The sequence below is a fragment of the Zeus faber genome, assembly GCF_960531495.2.
Source record: "Zeus faber genome assembly, chromosome: 16".
Taxonomy (NCBI): Eukaryota; Metazoa; Chordata; class Actinopteri; order Zeiformes; family Zeidae; genus Zeus; species Zeus faber.
The window spans coordinates 293363-312238 of NC_137202.1; the positions used below are offsets into that span (position 1 = coordinate 293363).

The 18876-nt window shown below is 40.1% G+C and overlaps 1 protein-coding gene across 1 annotated transcript; it reads left to right on the forward strand.

The window, feature by feature from the left end:
• Positions 1-141: 141 nt before the first annotated feature.
• Positions 142-18578, forward strand: bmp5 (bone morphogenetic protein 5; the record flags this gene model as incomplete). The annotated part of the gene is made up of 7 exons (XM_080016957.1): positions 142-700; positions 5994-6186; positions 10255-10403; positions 10792-10989; positions 14137-14213; positions 15561-15671; positions 17709-18578. The coding sequence occupies 7 exons, from the start codon at positions 142-144 to the stop codon at positions 17856-17858; spliced, it is 1437 nt and encodes a 478-aa protein (XP_079873083.1). The 3' UTR covers positions 17859-18578.
• Positions 18579-18876: the final 298 nt, after the last annotated feature.

An 18876-nucleotide genomic window follows, 5' to 3' on the forward strand; every position in this document is an offset into this window, starting at 1 on the left:
AAGTCGCGATGGGAAGTAAATGATGGGGATTTGTTTTGGATTTTCATCCAGCGCCATGTAGTCGCCCCCTCCTAACCCTAACCCTAACCCTAACCCCGACCCCCCCCCCCCACACACACACACGCACACACCACCACCGCAATGCCGGGCCAGGCGCGCTGCTGCGCCCCGCCGCGCTGCTACGCCGCATCGCCGCCCCGCCGCACCCCGCCGCGCCGCTGGGCCGCATCGCCGCCCCGCCGCACCCCGCCGCGCCGCTGGGCCGCGCCGCGCTGTGCCCTGCTCGCGCTCCTCTGGAGCTGCGCGGGCTTCCTGTGCGGCGCCGATAACCACGTGCACTCGAGCTTCATCTACCGGAGGTTGCGTGGCTACGAGCGCCGCGAGATCCAGCGCGAGATCCTGTCCATCCTGGGGCTGCCGCACCGGCCGCGACCCTTCTCCCCCGGCCAGCAGGCCTCCTCCGCGCCGCTCTTCATGCTGGACCTGTACAACGCCATGTCCGCGGAGGAGGAGCAGGAGCTGCAGAGGAGGGCGCCGCACGGGCGCCGCGGGGCGCTCCACGGCGCTCCCGGGGTGGCTCACTTCCGCGCCGACCCGTTGAGAGGCCACAGCGCACCGCTGAGCGCCGCCCCGCTGAGCACTGCCCGGGACACCGCCTTCCTCAACGACGCGGACATGGTGATGAGCTTCGTCAACCTGGGTGAGTGGATGTAAATGATCCGTTTCATCCAGGCTATATATGTTATCATATGAAATACCCGGTGACATGGATAAAGTGTTATTGCCTTGGTTTAATTTTTGACTTAACTTATATCATCAGACTTGGAACTAGCAGATTTAATATGTCATAATATTACATCTTATAATATTTGATAATTAATTATTAAAATTGGAACACCTCACAAATTGTTGTAGTTGGTATGATTTTATTCAAACCAACAATTCTTCCCCGATTATTCCCCAATGCTTCGGGAATAACATGCCCAATAACATTTTAGAGACACTGGAGCCTGTTAACTCGTGTTTGACCTGTTGTGTTAAAACTCTCCAACAGCCTCTCAAGTTCTACCTATTGATGCTGTTCTAACATTCATTTAGACTCAGTTTTGTCCAGAAAGTTATTTTATTTGTATTTAATTATTGTGCAAATCATCTGCAGAAATTAATTACGTCTACACATTATAATGTTATACACTGGATAAGCATGTTAAATTAAATGCATTTATTTTGAGGCAGGGAATATAAAGTTTAATGCTTTTTTATTCTTTCACTCAAATTCCGACCCAAACTATAGTCGTACTATACACTTTGTCTTCCTTCTACTTTTAAACCTAACTTGTTTTAATCTCCGTTATCGCCCTCAGTACCTCATTTTTAGAAGTACATAACTTGTAAAATACTTACTCGCCCTTCATGCCGTGATGTTTTGTTGTTGTAGTAAAAAGTGGTGGAATTGCGGGGTGATTGGGTTTCTCCAGTAGCACTGTGACCTTTGACCCCAGTTATCAGATCTACCGTCTGACCTTGAGAAAATTGCTCCCAATTATTTCCTGTTGATAAAATGGGTATGGATGTTTCTGAATGAAGCCTGTGTGCTGCACGGCCTCCAACAGGAGCCAGTTTATTTCATTTACAGCATCTGGTATCCATTACATTCAAATAAGAGTTAGAGGGTACTTGAAACTTGAAAAATGGCGTTTGATGCATCGTTGTACACTCGCAAATAAAGACATAAAAAAAAATGCAAATAACACCACATAGGGCTGGGTTTGATATGGACAAATAACTCAATATCAATAATTTGACTATATTTCTGAAATTACTAATATTTCCATGCTGTCATAAGGTATTTATCCAAGATAAATATTTGTATTTATTTAGTAATATGGATATTCAACAGTCTATGAAGTTTAGAAAACGCCATTACTTAGCTGTATTGCTCCTTAAAGACAACATTTAACTATATCACAATGATACCATGTAGCATTATCAATATTATAGCTATATATCGCCATAACAGCCCTAACACTAATATATATATATATATATATATATATATATATATATATATATATATAGATAGATAGATAGATAGATAGATAGATAGATAGATATGAGAATGAGTTTTTTTATTCTGCCAGGTATATTTACATATAGGGGAATTTGAGGAGGAATTTGTCACAGTGAGGACTGGTGCTTTTCTACATGATTAGCATTAGCTGTCTGAAAAAAATGTATAAAATAAAAGATAATAATAATAATAATTACATCAATAAAAGTAAAGTAAAACATATATATATAATGTATTTACAGAATATATGTGTGTATTCTCAGAAAAATAGCTGAAAAGTGAGTTCCATGAAGCAGACATTGATACATGTAGCAGTGAATGTGTGTTGATGTGGGTGGAGGTGTAATCCTCCACCTTGGCCCGACTCCATCTGGTTCCACTCAGCACCAGTGGAACCGGCGGTTGTGGAACCGGCAACACTAAAAGCCATTGAAGCATTGAATGGCCCTCTGTCTCTATTACAACACAGTTAAATAGAAACCGCTGACCTCCTCTATCATCTCTATGAGGATGTTTCATCCATATATTATAGCTTTTAATAAAGCGCTTTGAAATTAATCAGAATACGAATGAGAACCTGTATTTTCGGCCAAGTACATTTTCATATACAAGGAATTTGTCTTGGTAAAGACTGGTGCGTTGCTGTACGGACAATTAGTATAAATGAGCGAAGCACTCAAATAGCCAAATATACTAAAATAGCCAAATTAAAAGAAAAATACTGATATAGTCAAATATAGCAAAAAAAAACAGCCTTATTAAAAGCAAAAAAACTAAATACATAAAATATTGCCAGATGAAAAACTGTCCAGATACAGTATACAAAAAATAGCACAAAAAGCCACATATACAAAATAGGCAAAGCATAGGCAAATATACAAAGAAAAGATCAAAATAAAAATAAAAAAATCCATTAATTAATGCGGAAAAAAAAGTTGATTAAAAACTGTATAGCTGCACAAAAGGTGATTTATTTATTGATGCTGTGTATTTGTATGAATAGAAATGCATCATTAACGAATATGCACAAATGGACGTATTTTTCTAATCTGTTCCACCTAAATTCTGGATTCCTGACGCTCTGGATTCCACTCCTGCTTCAGATTAGCGCTGGTGCTTAGAATAATGGAACCCGTGGTGACCTCTGACCTCTGGCTGTGTTAAGTACTTGCTCGCTTTTCCTCCTTACAAACTATCAGGCTGACGTCCCAAACCAGCACCTCCATGTTTATAGCAACAGAAAATATCATTGATAATATAATGACAGGAACAACTTTCATCCATGAAATGTGATTTCACAAAAAATGGCAAATAATGAAACAAAAATTGCCAAATATTCCAAAAATAGCCAAATAAAAAGCAAAAATAGCAAAATAAACAAAAAATATAAAAATAAATATCCTGAACCGACCACATATTAAAAGAATATAGCCAAATAAAAACACTCCATACTAAGCGTTAGTATGGAGGCTATAATGTCTGTGGGTGTACAACAATGGCGTATTAAAAATAGCGTCATGGAAGAGAAAACAGTGTAAATTGCCCTCTAGAGTGCCCCTAGGATAGAGAAACCATTAATAAGTCCCCTCTCAAGTGGCCCTGTGCAGGCCCTGGACTCCTTGCCCGCTGGTGGCAGGTCCACCCTCATCTGTTTAAATGTTATAAGCAATTATATTTTAAATAAAATATTTATAGCAAGGAACAAAATTGCTCCTGCTGCAAGATTCAATTGAAGATATAATTGTTTATATTAAATAAATGGAATTAAATATTTTTTATTTGTGATTGATGTCATTTTAGACCTACCAAAGCATTGCATCATTGGATTCAACATTGCAGAAAAGTTCATTGCCTGTGATCGGTCTGCTGAGAACAGCCTCATGGAAGTGATACTTGACAATTCTTCATTGTATAAACAAATGAAATTTGTTAAAAGCAAGTCAATTGGCGTTTCTAAAATCATTCTGTTAAGTTGTTAGTGTAGGCCACCGGTCTGTGAGAAGGTGGGCTGGAATTATTTCAGCGATCTTATGGTGGCATATCAGTGAGAAAATCCACGAGCGCCTATGAGATCCACACACAGGGATGTAGAGGAGCCCTGCGCATATTCGTTTTGCGAGCGCTAGCACACATGCACACGACTTGCATTGTAACGGTATCAACAACAGTGTGAAAAATGGACAGATAAGGAAAGACACATTTGCCTCAGAGTAGTTTATTTTCTTTGTAATTACTATTTGGAATGTTTATTTAAATTACAGTTAACCATGCTTCCTGTACCGCCTCACACATGGTTACTTAACCACCCACCCCACCGCCGTGTCCCCTCGCCATTTTTTAAATGGCCCCTCAGTCACTAATTCCTGGAGCAGGGCCTGCTCCTGCGATAGAGAAAACAGTATAAAGTGCCCTCTGGAGTGCCCCTATGATAGAGAAAACCTTATAAAGTACCATCTAGAGCAGCGGTAGGAAAACTACGACGTTGTTTAATCCGGCCCGCGAGGCATTTTCATTAACAACAATCCTATTATATATTTAAATTTGTAGTATTAATTTTACTGTTATTTTCCTGTAATACTTAATGGTACCACCAGATGGTGCATTGCCGGGCCTTCTCTGATGTCAAGATGCATCACCCATAACAAAATGAGCGGACAAAAAAAGTGCAAAATTGACAGCGAGTGTCGGGTTTTCAACAAAGATTGGATTGCAAAATATTTTTTTACTGAATTACGATCAAAGGCTGTGTGTCTGATTTGCCAAGAAACCGTTGCCACTGATTTGGTGTTCGCTGTGGACATACTGGCACACATGAATGAGCTGAACGTGAAGGTACGAGGGAAAGATCAGTTTGTATACGACACACAGGTATTCATGTATTCAAACGTGAAAGCCTTCAAGGTAAAATTGACTTTGACATCCTACAGTTGGCAAGGAAGATGCTGGTGTTATTTGGCTCTACATATGTGTGTGAACAGACATTCAGTGTGATGAACCTAAACAAAACACGCCACAGAGCCCAGCTTACTGATGAACACCTGAGCGCTGTCCTACGAATTTCCGCAACGAAAATGGCACCAGATTTTGATGCGCTGGCAAAAAAGGGTGACCAGCAACACTGTTCTCATTAAATCCATCAATGGTAAGTTGTTGTATTTTTTATTTAAAAATGAATTCATTAATTAAAAAATGGGATAAGAGGAAATAGATTTCACATATATTTTAATTTTTTCGCCTGCTCATATTTCACGTAATCTACTAATGGTCAGTTTTAAAAATGAAATGTGGCCCTTGAGCCAAAAAGTTTGCCCACCCCTGATCTAGAGTGCCCCTATGATAGATAAAACAGTGTAACATGCCCTCTAGAGTTCCCCTACGATCGAGAAAACGTTCTAAGGTGCCCTCTAGGTTGCCCCTCCGATAGAGAAGAAAGATGGGTTTAATTGGGAAGTGTTGTGATGGCATTGCTTGGAGAAAAGGGATTGAAGATTGAAAACATACATTTGAAGTAAAACATAAAACTATCAGTGTGGCCTTAAACAGCAGTACATTGTGTAGACACCGGGTCAGAACCAGGTCAGGAATGAGGTCAGAGTTGTCTTTGTTCACATGATGCTGAATTCCACAGATCTCCTCTCCTCAGCAAAGTGTGTAATTGAAATTTGGCTGTTTTTCTAAGCTGACAGCCCATTCATCATGCAGCAGAAAGCAGCTCCTGTGCGGGGCCGCTCGCCGCTGCCCCTCTCTGATTTAATGCTCTGGAAAGTGCTTTTGTAGCTCGTCTAAATGTTTACACTGGAGCTGGAACGTAAGAGAAGATATCATTCATCTTTCTACGCGCAGCGGCAGCAGATGAAGTCATATTTTATGATTAGAAAAATGTTTCTCTCAAAATAAGCCGCCTTTCCTTTCCTGTTTCCAGTGGAGAGAGATAAAGATTTCTCTCACCAGCGGCGGCACTACAAGGAGTTTCGCTTCGACCTGACGCAGATCCCGGATGGCGAGGCTGTCACTGCAGCAGAGTTCCGCATCTTCAAGGATCACAGCCACGCCCGCTATGACAACATCACCCTGAAGGTGACCATCCACCAGGTCATCAAGGAGCACGGCAACAGGTAAGGAGCAATGTGCTCTCCCTGGTTTGGGATACATACATACAAAAAATTGCCAAATAAAAACCCCAAATAGCCAAATATACAAAAAAAAAGCCAAATAAATTTGGCTTATTTATCACAAAGCGATTCTTCGTTTGATTTATCTATGCACAGGGTAGGTTCAGTACATGGCAAAACTCTCTTAGATTTTAATTATCTCAACTCAATGTCTGAAGTGACTGCATACGGACAATATGACTATTTTCAGTTTACCCAGTGTGTTGTGGAGTATCCCTGCCATCAAAGCCCTGCTCCAGGAATTAGTGACTGAGGGGAAATAGTAACTCTAGGAACTAGTGACTGAGGGGGCAGTTAAAAATGGTGAGGGGGCACGGGGGCGGGGGGTTAAATTACCATGTGCGACGCGGTATGGGAAGCACGGTTAACTGTAATTTTAACACACTTCATCCTAACTAACTAACTAACACTAACTCACTGAAACTAGTTTAGACATGAACATCCAACATTTTTGAGGGTTTAAGTGACTTTTGTTTAAATAAAAAAAACAGTGTGTTCCAACCACTGTTCTGCCGTGAAAGCTCGCCAGGTGACCGTGAAAACGTTTCAAATTTCCCATAAAATACATAAATAATGGAAACTGGCTCTTATGTTGCAAGATCAAAATTACAAGGCTCCGTTTATTCATCAGTTCCAGCAGAACAGCTGCTCTGTGTTCATCAGAACAAGCTTGACTCTGAAAGTCAGAACTATTCGTAGTGATGAAAGGTTTAACTAAATTTTGAGATTCGGTTCTTGAGGAGTCACTCAGTAAAACAAATTGTTTGATTTGTGCGACTCTTCTTGGGTCGTTTGGTTCAGTTAGTGTAACTCACGGTGAGCGAGGGAGGACTTCCTCAACAATGAATGAGAAGAAGAGTCGGTTTGGCACTGAGTTGAGAATGGAATTCTCACAGGAATTATTTAATTCTGTGAAAAAGATTTATTTTTCTGGAATGCAAAGCATGAATCAGTCTCATTTAATATGAATTATTTTCCTTGGACTTTAATTTAGTTAAGCAATTAGTTTCAGATTGAGAGATGAAGATTCACTCTTTCGTCGGAGTGACGGCAGACTCAAGTCATTTAAAAGATTTGTTCGCTAGGAACATATCGTTCACGAGTCTTGTATCACTAACTTTTAGAAGGCCATAATAATATAGTTAATAATAATAATAACAATATTATTATTATTATTATTATTATTATTATTATTATTATTATTATTATTAATAATATTAATAACAATAATAATAATAATAATAATAATGCTTCAGTATCTTTACTCACCATTGTTTCCACTCGTCTGTAGCTGATAACACCTCTTATCTCCAGACGCTCCTTCCTAAAATAGTCCGAGTCCATTAGCCAGATGAGCACCAGATGACCTCTTCTCTAACCTGGACCATCCATCACTCACCACCCCATGCCGGCTGCCAGGCTGGAGCTCTTGGGGGGTGGGGTGGGGGTGGTGGAGTTCACCACCTGTACTCCTCCTTGAAAAATATTCTGGAAGTTCTGGCCCTGACATATCTGAATACACAGGGGTCCACTTAGAACTTAATGTGTTGAGGAGATGGAGGAAGAGATACGGACCCCCAGAGCTGGGGGGGGCTTTAAAAGGAGAATATGGATTTTAAATCAGTGCTTACTTGTTAAAATTATCGTTTTCTGTAAGCGAAAGTTCTATTTGTTTAATGCCCTTAGAAGTATACAGATAGATAGATAGATAGAATACACCTAAAAAATTACAATAAACAAGATAAATCAATAAACCTAACCTAATAACAAAATAACAATAAAAATCTGCCGATATGCAATAGATGGATAGAAAGATTCTTTATTTATCTCTGGAAGGAAATCATCATAGCAGTTCAAATCAAAAAGAGGAAAAAAATAACAAAGTATTTATGATAAAATGTAACCCACCGCAGCAAAAGCTACTATCTCGCGCATTTCTAAAATTGCCAGGAGCAAACAAACACACGCGTTCCAAATGATTATGCAAATTACATTTTTCTCTGATTTTCCTAAAAAGTCGATGCAAATGACAGTCAGTATAATTTTCAAGTCATCAACTGTTAGGGTATAATTTAAATGTTATTGAACAAACCTCCCAATGATAACACTATTTTTTTTTTTTTTACATTTTTTTTCAAAAAACTCAAAATGCACTGTTCCAAATTAACAGTGTTTCAAAACATTTTATAGGTTGTAAAGAACTGAAAATGGTCATTTGTTGAATTTGCAGCTTAGGATGTCATATTTACTGAAGTCAAAAGCTATTTCAATCAAAAGCATCTTAACAGGCCAAGTTACAGTTAGTAACATAGGACCCCATCTTTGATATCACCTTCACAATTCTTGCATCCATTGAACTTGTGAGTTTTTGGAGAGTTTCTGCTTGAATTTCTTTGCAGGATGTCAGAATAGCCTCCCAGAGCTGCTGTTTTGATGCAAACTGCCTCCCACCCTCATAGGTCTTTTGCTTGAGGGTGCTCCAAAGGTTCTCAATAGGGTTCAAGGTTCAAGAGGTTTATTCGTCACATACATATACATACTTTCATACATATATGCAGTGAAATGTAATAGGTTGAGGTCAGGGGAGAATAGGGGCCACACCATGAGTTTCTCTCATTTAATGCCCATAACAGCCAATGACACAGAGGTATTCTTTGCAGCATGAGATGGTGGATTGTTATGCATGAAGATGATTTTGCTATGGAAGGCACGGTTCTTCTTTTTGTACCATGGAAGAAAGTAGTCAGTCAGAAACTCTTTATACTTTTCCGAGGTCATTTTCACACCTTCAAGGACCCTAAAGGGCCTACCAGCCCTTTCCCCATGATTCCAGCCCAAAACAGGACTCCGCCACCTCCTTGCTGACGTCGCAGCCTTGTTGGGACATGGTGGGGCACCATCCACCAACCATATACTACTCCATCCATCTGGACCATCCAGGGTTGCACGGCACTCATCAGTAAACAAGACTGTTTGAAAATTAGTCTTCATGTATTACTGGGCCCACTGCAACCCGTCTGTGCTCTGAATCAGCCACAAATCTCTTCACAGTCTGATGATCACGCTTAAGTTTTCGTGAAATATAGTATGTTTTCATACCTTGTCCAAGGCATTGCACTATTTGACGCTTTTAGGCAGCAGAGAGAACTTTTTTCTTTCCCATATAGCTTGAAACCTGTGGCCTACTTAATAATGTGGAACATTCCTCTTAAGTAGTTTTCCTTTATTTGGGCTCACTCATTTCAGTGATCCAAAGAGCCCTAAAACACAATACCATCCATGAGTTTAATTGAAAAATAAAAATTTTAATGTTTATGACGCTTAAATCCAATTTGCATAATAATTTGGAAAGTGGTATACATTTTGTTGTGTTGTCCGCGCTTTTAAACTTCTAAGTAATTCCACTTTTAAAAAATATGTTTATTCTTACTGTTAAATAAAAGCTTTTTTTAAAACAAAAGATGTTGCGTCAATGACGCTGTTCAACATTCCCTCAAAACACAAGAACAATGCAGAGATTTCCCCATTCAGCAGGGTGTCAAGTCACCATGTGACAAGCAGCCATGCGGCTCTGTTGGTCTGCCAACTCATTTGCATTCTGGGAGCTGGCTGAATGAAGCCAAGTGTGGGGGAAAACTTTGAAGGTGATTATCTCAGAAAGACAGGTTGCCACACCCTTGTCATTAACAAGTCATAGCTTTAAAAACATTTTCTTGATTTGCACAAGTGACAACTTGTGTGGAAGCTCTGATTCTTCACTTTCAAATGATGCAAAAAAAAAAGTCAAAAGCCACCAAATGTACCTTAAATCTACGGTGGGTGACAAATTTGGAAAAAAGAAAATGGAATAGAAATTAATGAGAAGATAGAACATTTTTTAATATATAATAATCAAAGACATTAACAATATATAATAAAAATTTATCACAAAAAAAACGAATGATAAACAATGGAAGTTACGTGGTCAGTCGACATCACCCTTAGTTTAGTTTAATTTTATTTCACATCCAGCGATGCAGAGACCTTCCTACTGGACTCCCGGAGGCTGCAGGCCTCAGATGGCGGCTGGATGGTGTTCGACGTCACCGCCACCAGTAACCAGTGGCTGATGAACCCCCAGCACAATATGGGGCTGCAGCTCAGCGTGGAGACCATGGACGGTAGGGAAAGGAGACACCTATATTCTGACAATTTTTAGAGATGGATGGATGGATGAAAGGATGAATGGATGGACGGTAGCTGATGAACCCCCAGCACAACATGGGTCTTAACATGGGTCTGCAGCTTGGCATGGATTTCTACAGATGGATTGATAGATAGACAGACAGACATACAGACAGATAGATGGCAGGTGACACTTAGTCTACAGTACCAGTTACAGTATTGCAGAGTTACTAATGAAAGGTGGCGTACAGTGGTAACAGCCATCACTGCTGTAAACCAAAACGTTTGTGTTTTAATTACGTGTTTAAACTTTCTGTATGTGCGGTATGGATGTAGTTTATATAAAAGAAAAATCTGAATAAACTTTTGTTTTTCTGTTTCTAGGCCAGGGCATCCACCTGAAGTCTGCGGGGCTGGTGGGCCGCTCGGGGCCACAGGCCAAGCAGCCCTTCCTGGTGGCCTTCTTCAAGGCCAGCGAGGTGCTGCTGCGCTCGGTGAGGGCCGCCGGAGGGAAGAGGAAGAACCAGAACCGCAACAAGTCCACTGGACACATGGAGACATCCAGAGCGGCTAAAGGTGGAGGTGGGTGACGCTAGTCCTGTCACTTCACCAGTATAGAGTCATTTATTTTTTTGTCATGGATGTGTCTGTACTTATCATTTAGAGCTTAGTGACTTTCAATGTGGCACTGTCATAGGATGCCACCTTCCCAACAAATTATGGTCTAGGAGCTACAGCTCAACTAGGAAGCGTTCCGCTACATCAGCTCACACAACAACCAGAGTGCTGACGCCTTGCAGCACTCCCTGACGAGTTCCAAACAGCCTCTGGAAACGACGTCAGTGCAAGAACTGTTCGTTGTGAGGTTCATAAACTCGGTTTCTAAGTCCTTAAGATCATAAAGATCGCCATGCGCAATGCCAAGCCTTGGCCAGAGTGGTGTAAAGCAGTCGGACATCGAACTCTGGAGCAGGGGAAACGTGTTGTCTGGAACGATGGCTCACGCTTCACCATCTGGCATCTGATGGACCAATCTGGGTTTGGCGGATCCAGGAGAAAGCTTCCTGCCTGAACGCAGAGTTCCAACTGTAAAGTCTGGTGGTGGAGGCTGTTTTCCATGGTTTGGCCCCTTCTTTTCAGTGAAGGGAAATCTTAATGCGAGAGCAAACAATGACATTCTAGAGAATTGTGATGTTATGTTTGTGTGTACTTCCAACTTTGTGGCAGCAGTTTGTGGAGGGGCCTTTTCTGTTTCACCAGGACACAATATGAGGTCCATAGAGGAATGGTTTACTGACTCTGGTGTGGAAGGACTGGCCTGCACAGAGCCCAGACATGAACCCCATTCAACACCTTTGAGATGAACAGGAATGTCCCAATGTCAGAGCCTGACCTCTGACCTCACAGATGCTCTTGTGTTTGAATGGAGTAAATCCCTGCAGACATGTTCCAAAATCTAGTGGAAAGCCTTCCTTAAAGAATGGGAGGCAACTCCATATTAATGCTCAGGTTTTGAAATTAAATGTTCAACAAACACATATGGCTGTGTGGTGGACCAAGGGGCATGGTTAAGCTGCACCTGCAGACGAATTGGCCGGATTAGCACACAAGTCGCACTGATTGGTCCAGTCCGGGCAGGGTGCTTTCTTAATGTTTGTCTGTTATGCGGTAAGGGAATGGCAAATGGGGCTCGTCAGCCGGCCTCGAGCCAGTTAAGCCATCTTTCCTCCTGCCCGACTTAGTGTTATTATTGTTGTTCATCATTTTGGCCTGAGAGCCTTTCTGTTAATATCCAATATAAAAGCTCACGCCATGTCTGCACCCCAATACCAGAAAGTCTCCCTCCCTGAACCCCTTCCGGTGAGTAGAGACTCCCAGAGGGTGTTTATATACTCTGTATGCACTTTATAGCTCTCTCTCTGTATATATATAAACTGTGTGTGTGTGTGTGTGTGTGTGTGTGTGTGTGTGTACATATATATATATATATATATATATATATATATATATACACACACACACACACACATACTGAGCACTTTATTAGGAACACCTGTACATCGTGTGGCAGCAGTGCAATGCATTAAATCATTCAGATACCAGTCAGCAGCTTCAGTTCATGTCCACATCAACCATCAGAATCGGGAAAAAATGTGATCTCAGTGTTTTTGACCATGGTCTAATTGTTGGTTCCAGACAGACTGGTATGAGTATTTCTGTGATCTCCTGGGATTTTCATGCACAACAGTCTCGAAAAATAAAAAAACATCCAGTGAGCGGCAGTTCTGCGGACGGAAACGGCTTGTTGATGAGAGAGGTCAGCGGAGAAGGACCGGACTGGTTCTTACTGACAGAAAGGCTTTGGTAACTCAGATAATCACTCCATACAATTGTGGTGAGCAGGAAAATATTTCAGAATGGACAACACGTTGCACCTTGAGGCGGATGGAAACAGCAGAAGACCCCGTCGGGTTCTACTTCTGTTAGCCAAGAACAGAAAGCTGAGGCTGTAGTAGGAACAGGCTCACCAAAACTGGACAGTTTAAGATTGAAAAAACGTAGCCTGGTTTGATGAATCTCAATTTCTGCTGAGGCACACAGGATGGTCGAGTCAGAATTTGGCGCAATAGCATGAATCTATGTTCGAACCTGCCTTGTGTCAACAATCCAGCCTTCTGGCAGTGGTGTAATGGTGTAGGGATTTTTTTTCTTGGCACACTTTAGGCCTGTTAATACCAATCAATCATCGCTTGAATGCCACAGCCAACTTGAGTATTGTTGCTGACCATGTGCCACCCTTCATGGCCACAATTAACCCCCTTCTAATGGCTCCTTCCTGCATGATAATGCACCATGTCACAAAGCAAAAGTCATCTCAAACTGGTTTCATGAATATGACAATGAGTTGAATGTTCTTCGGTGGCCTTCCCAGTCACCGGATCTAAATCCAATACAACACCTTTGGGATGTGATAGAGTGGGAGATTCGCAGCATGAATGTGCAGCTGACAGATCTGCAGGAATTGCGTAATGCAATCATGTCACCATGGACCACAATCTCAAAGGAATGTTTCCAACATCTTGTGGAATCCATGCCAAGAAGAACTGAGGCTGTTTTGAGAGCAAAGGGAGGCCCCGCCCAGTATTAGTATAGTGTTCCTAATAAGGTGCTCATTGAGTGTATGTATATATATATATATGCCGTTCAACCACAACATTAAAACCATGACTAATCACCACTAATATTGTGTAGCGACCCCTCGTGCCGCCAAAACAGCTCTGACCCGTTAAGGCATGCACTCCACAAGACCTCTGATGGTGTCTTGTGGTATCTGGCACCAGGATGTTAGCAGCAGATCTTTTTAGCTCAATATCCTTTAAGTTAAGTAAGTTGCGAGGTGGGATTTTGCATACCGGAAACACCCCACAAGACCTGTCGTTTTGGAGATGCTCTGACCTAGTCATCTCGCCATCACATTTTGGCTCTTGTGAAAGGGCAGATCCTTTGGCTTGTCCATTTTCCCGCTTCTAACATCAACTTCAAGAACTGACTGTACACGTACTGCCTAATATATCCCACCCTTCTGGTGCCGGTGCTAGCCGGAAAGATTGTGAAGTAATAAACACACAGGGCATCAGGAACTTATGCAGGAAGAATGCTTAATTGATACACGCCCATTGTTGTATACATGCATAATACACATTTATTTTATTTCCCTTTCCTTTCCAGATTTGAAAACCAGTGAACAGAAGCAGGCCTGCAAGAAGCACGAGCTCTACGTCAGCTTTCGGGATCTGGGATGGCAGGTAAGAGACGCTTCACTTCTCTTTATTTTTCCCAACACAACCGGAATGTTCCTGTTTCTTTGATTAAGGAGTAAGGAGGAAATTAGAAATGATCTTCAAGGAGCGTAAACGACTCTCCCCGTAGTGACCCTCTTTGTAGTATCTGTGGGTCTGGAAACCATCACACTGTCTGGATTTCGAGATTAGAGCAGAGAGTTGGAAACCAGAGGAACCTGAGCAGGGCCACTTCCTAGAATACACTTTGTTCTGGGCTTATAAGGTGGAAGAGTGAGAAGTTAGAAGCTTTACACCAACACACTGTGAAATATAGACATAGAAATAAATCACCTAACGTAACTCATAGAAAGAAGGTCAATACTGGCATTATAAATAGCATATACCTTTTAAAATGTCCTAAATAGTTCCAATTTCATATTATTCAATTAAATTAAATATAAAGATAAATAAATATGTGAATAACATTTATTCAACAGTTATTGCAGAAAGACAAAAAAATTCAGCCTTTTAGTTTCGTGGCCTAATCATAGGGATGACCTTGGCCCTTCAAGTTCTAAATTGATTCAAATTAAATCCCAGATCTGAATTAGATTTTAATATTAAGTTATTATTTATTAAAAGTATATTTCATTTGACTATTATTCATAAGATTATTTTCTAATTTCCTGGTGAAAAGGATTTATTTCTTTCATATTTTTCATATTCCCTCTTTAAAAAATGTACTGTGGCCGCCTTCCATTTGTTGCGTGTATGGCGGATCCCGCCACCAACAATGAAAACAACATATAGAGGAGCACATGCAGGCACAAGATACACGGGATGGCTGTTCTTATAAAGAGACAACTAAATAAAGTATCAAATATGCGATTATTAAACAAAATAATTTTTAAACTACAGGTCTAATTAAATAAGTAACGATTAATAAGAAATTGCAAGGCGGACCCAGCGACCTAACTGTTTCATATAAAGAGCCAGATAAATTAAGTATCAAATATGGGATGTAACAAAATTACGTCACGGATTACCACTTTAATGCATAATGAAATAGCTTGAACTTTTCGCAGCTTGCTATGTCAAAAGTGAGGGAGTAAGTAACAATTTATGATTCATTAAATGTATCTGATATATCTTTAAAAGTCTGTCTTATCAATATGTATATATAATACAATAAGTATAATAAGTCTGACATAAGCAATATAAAACATCTAAATATTAATGTTCTAGACTGGCTGTTTCTTATAGAAGGCCAGTAAAATACAGTATTGGAATGGTATTTTTTTTGACAAAATAATCTCACGGATTTCCATTTTAATGTATAAATATTCCAATATGTTGTTTCTTTCACTGAAGGATTGGATCATTGCCCCCGAGGGCTACGCCGCGTTCTACTGTGATGGAGAATGTTCCTTCCCTCTCAATGCTCACATGAACGCCACCAACCACGCCATCGTGCAAACCTTGGTCAGAATTTAACTTTTAAAGTCTTTATCTATAATATAGATAAACATATCTAAATATTATTTTGATAATTTATCTAACAAGCACAGTTAAACCTGTATTGTTGTATACATGTGTTTGTATTCATCCTGTACAGTATATTATCTATATAAATTTTAATTTCAATTTCACACCGACAGCCCTTCTAGTGACCATGCTGCCACAGATATTGCCTTTAAACATTTTGTATTTTTTGTATATCTGGCTGTTCTTGTATGTGTGTGTATATGTACACTACTCACAAATAGTTAGGGATATTTGGCTTTTGGGTGAAATTTATGGAAAATGTAAAATGTTCAAGCTACAGTGATATTATATCATGAAAGTAGAGCATTTAAGTAGAAACATGCAATGGTGATTTCCTCATCTCAAACAATTTATTGAAACAAAAGCCAACAACAGCCACAACAAAAAATGTCAATGTCTTAATAACCTGTCATGTGCCCTTGAGCATCAATTACAGCTTGACAACGACGTCTCTTGCTGTTCACAAGTCGATTTATTGTCTGCTGAGGCATGGCACCCCACTCTTCTTGAAGGGCGGCCCTCAGGTCATTGAGGTTCTGGGGTACAGAGTTACGAGCCTCTACACGGTGACTCAGCTGATCCCATAGATTTTCTATGGGATTTAGGTCTGGAGAAAGTGCAGGCCACTACATTTGAGGTACCCCAGTCTCCAGCAGCAGTTTCCTAATGATGCCAACTCGATGAGCTGGAGCCTTGTTGTCCATGAAGATGAACTTAGGCCTGTGTTGTTCATGCAGGGGCACAATGACTGGATTAATGATGTTATTCAGGTAGTATGGGCTTGTCACTGTACCATTCACAAAGTGTAGGGCAGTTCTGTATTGACTAGACACACCTGTCCACACTGTAACACCACCACCACCAAAGGCTCGTCTGGTGATAACAGTGGCTGATGCATAGCGCATGATGAAGAGGACTGTTTAAATACCAATTCTAATTGAACCAGGAAATGTATTGGTCGATTCATGGATCAAACACTGTTGTGAATTTTGCCGTTCAGCTCCTTGTTAGAGAACAGCCAGTTGTGCGAAAAGTACTGAAACATTGAACAGTTGGACATGTGCACTCAAAAGTTTAGAGAAGTTCAAATTAAGTTCACCTGTAAAGGTTATAGTGCATTTTAGGTTCATCCTGAAATTTCACCCGAAAGCCAAATATCCCTAACTTTTTGTGAGTAGTGTATATACCTACTCTGTATATATACATTATATATATGAGCAGCTATATCTCGTTCCAATGACATCTGTCAAGGGGTGGGATATATTAGGCAGCAAGTGAACAGTCAGTTCCTGAACTCTGTGTTGGAAGCAGGAAAAATGGGCAAGCGTAAGGATCTGAGCGACTTTGACAAGAGCCAAATTATGACACTAGACGACTGGGTCAGAGCATCTCCAAAACGACAGGTCTTGTGGGGTGTTCAAGTTCAAGTTAGTACCTACCGAAAGTGGTCCAAGGAAGGACAAGGACAACAAGGCCCTTGTCAAGGTCACTTCTTCCTACACATCAACTTCAAGAACTGACTGTTCACTTGCTGCCTAATATATCCCACCCCTTGACAGGTGCCATTGGAACCAGATGATCAATGTTATTCACTTTACCTGTCAGTGGTTTTAATGTTGTGGCTGATCGGTGTTTATATATTGCCAATTTTTGCATATGTATTTCTGTTTTTAATTTGTCTGTTTCACAATTTCTTCATTAGCCAATTATTGTATGTTTATCTATTTTTATATATTGTGCTTTTTTATTTATTTTTACATTTTATTTACCAATTTCTGTGGGATATTTATTTATTTTTTAAATTTGAGACTGTTAATCTTCTTTAATGCTAATTATCTGTACAGCAAAGCACCAATCCTGACAACATTCCTTGTATATGGAAATTAACATATCTCGATAAACAGTTTGTGACTTGTTCAAACCTCTCACCGCTGGTGTTTCCAATCTAATCCCACGTTTGTTCTCACCTTCCAGGTCCACCTGATGTTCCCGGACAACGTTCCCAAGCCGTGCTGTGCTCCCACCAAGCTCAATGCCATCTCTGTGCTTTACTTCGACGACAGCTCCAACGTCATCCTGAAGAAGTACAGGAACATGGTGGTGCGCTCTTGCGGCTGCCACTAGCCCCCGAAACAATGCTTATTTATCATCTATTTCTATACTGTGGGTGTGATGTACAGTATTGTGTATATACGAGTTTCACTATTTAATTTATTTTAGCACTTTTATCCTTCCTGTCCATCGGCATATAATCCCTGTTGGTTACGGCTGCATTAGTCTGAAAACTGCACTGGATTATATTTATCACACCAGATAATTGTTATGTCATTTTGCATATATGCTATTTAAATATGAGCAAATGCTGGTTTCTGAATATAATTTTACAAATTCAATATATATGTAGTACTCACTGAGCTGTGTAGAGTTGAACTTTGAAGACTTTGTGAACATTTATATATAAATATACTGTTTCCATGGAAACGCTAATCTGATCATACAGGTGGGCATCTGAAATTAATAAAACTTTTCATTGTCATTGTTTCTTAAATCAGACCAACCTGTCCATAAGAACAACATCTTAAATCTTAAATGTAACATTCTAAACCACTTAACTGCAAAAACTCCTCCTTATTGTTCCATTTTGCCATATCTTTTGAGAGAAACTGGAAATGGTTTTAATGTTGGAATCTGATTTTTTGAAACTGTGTTTATTAATTCATCATTCACAATTGCTTAATTCAGATTTGGCATTCATGTTTATTAATGTACATGTCATAAGCAATGTCTCTGACACTACAATTTCCATCTCATTCATTTGGGCTACAAAGTTAATAGTATTTTTATGGGGAAAAATATTTTCTGGTGTCCTGCTGTGTATTTTAATAAAAAAAAAAAATGTAAACATTGACTGACATTCTTTCACTCCTTTAGTACCCAAAATGACACATTTCACCAGAAGTAGCTCTCAAAATGCAACTTTCCCGCTTTCCATATATAAGTTTGAACCAAATAATTCAAAATGTCAATAACCATTGGCAGTGATGGAGAAAGTACTCGTGCTGCATTGTAATGTACAGGCTAAGGTATACTCTCGAAAGGTAAAAGTCTTCCATTCAGCATTCTACTGAAGTACAATTAAAAA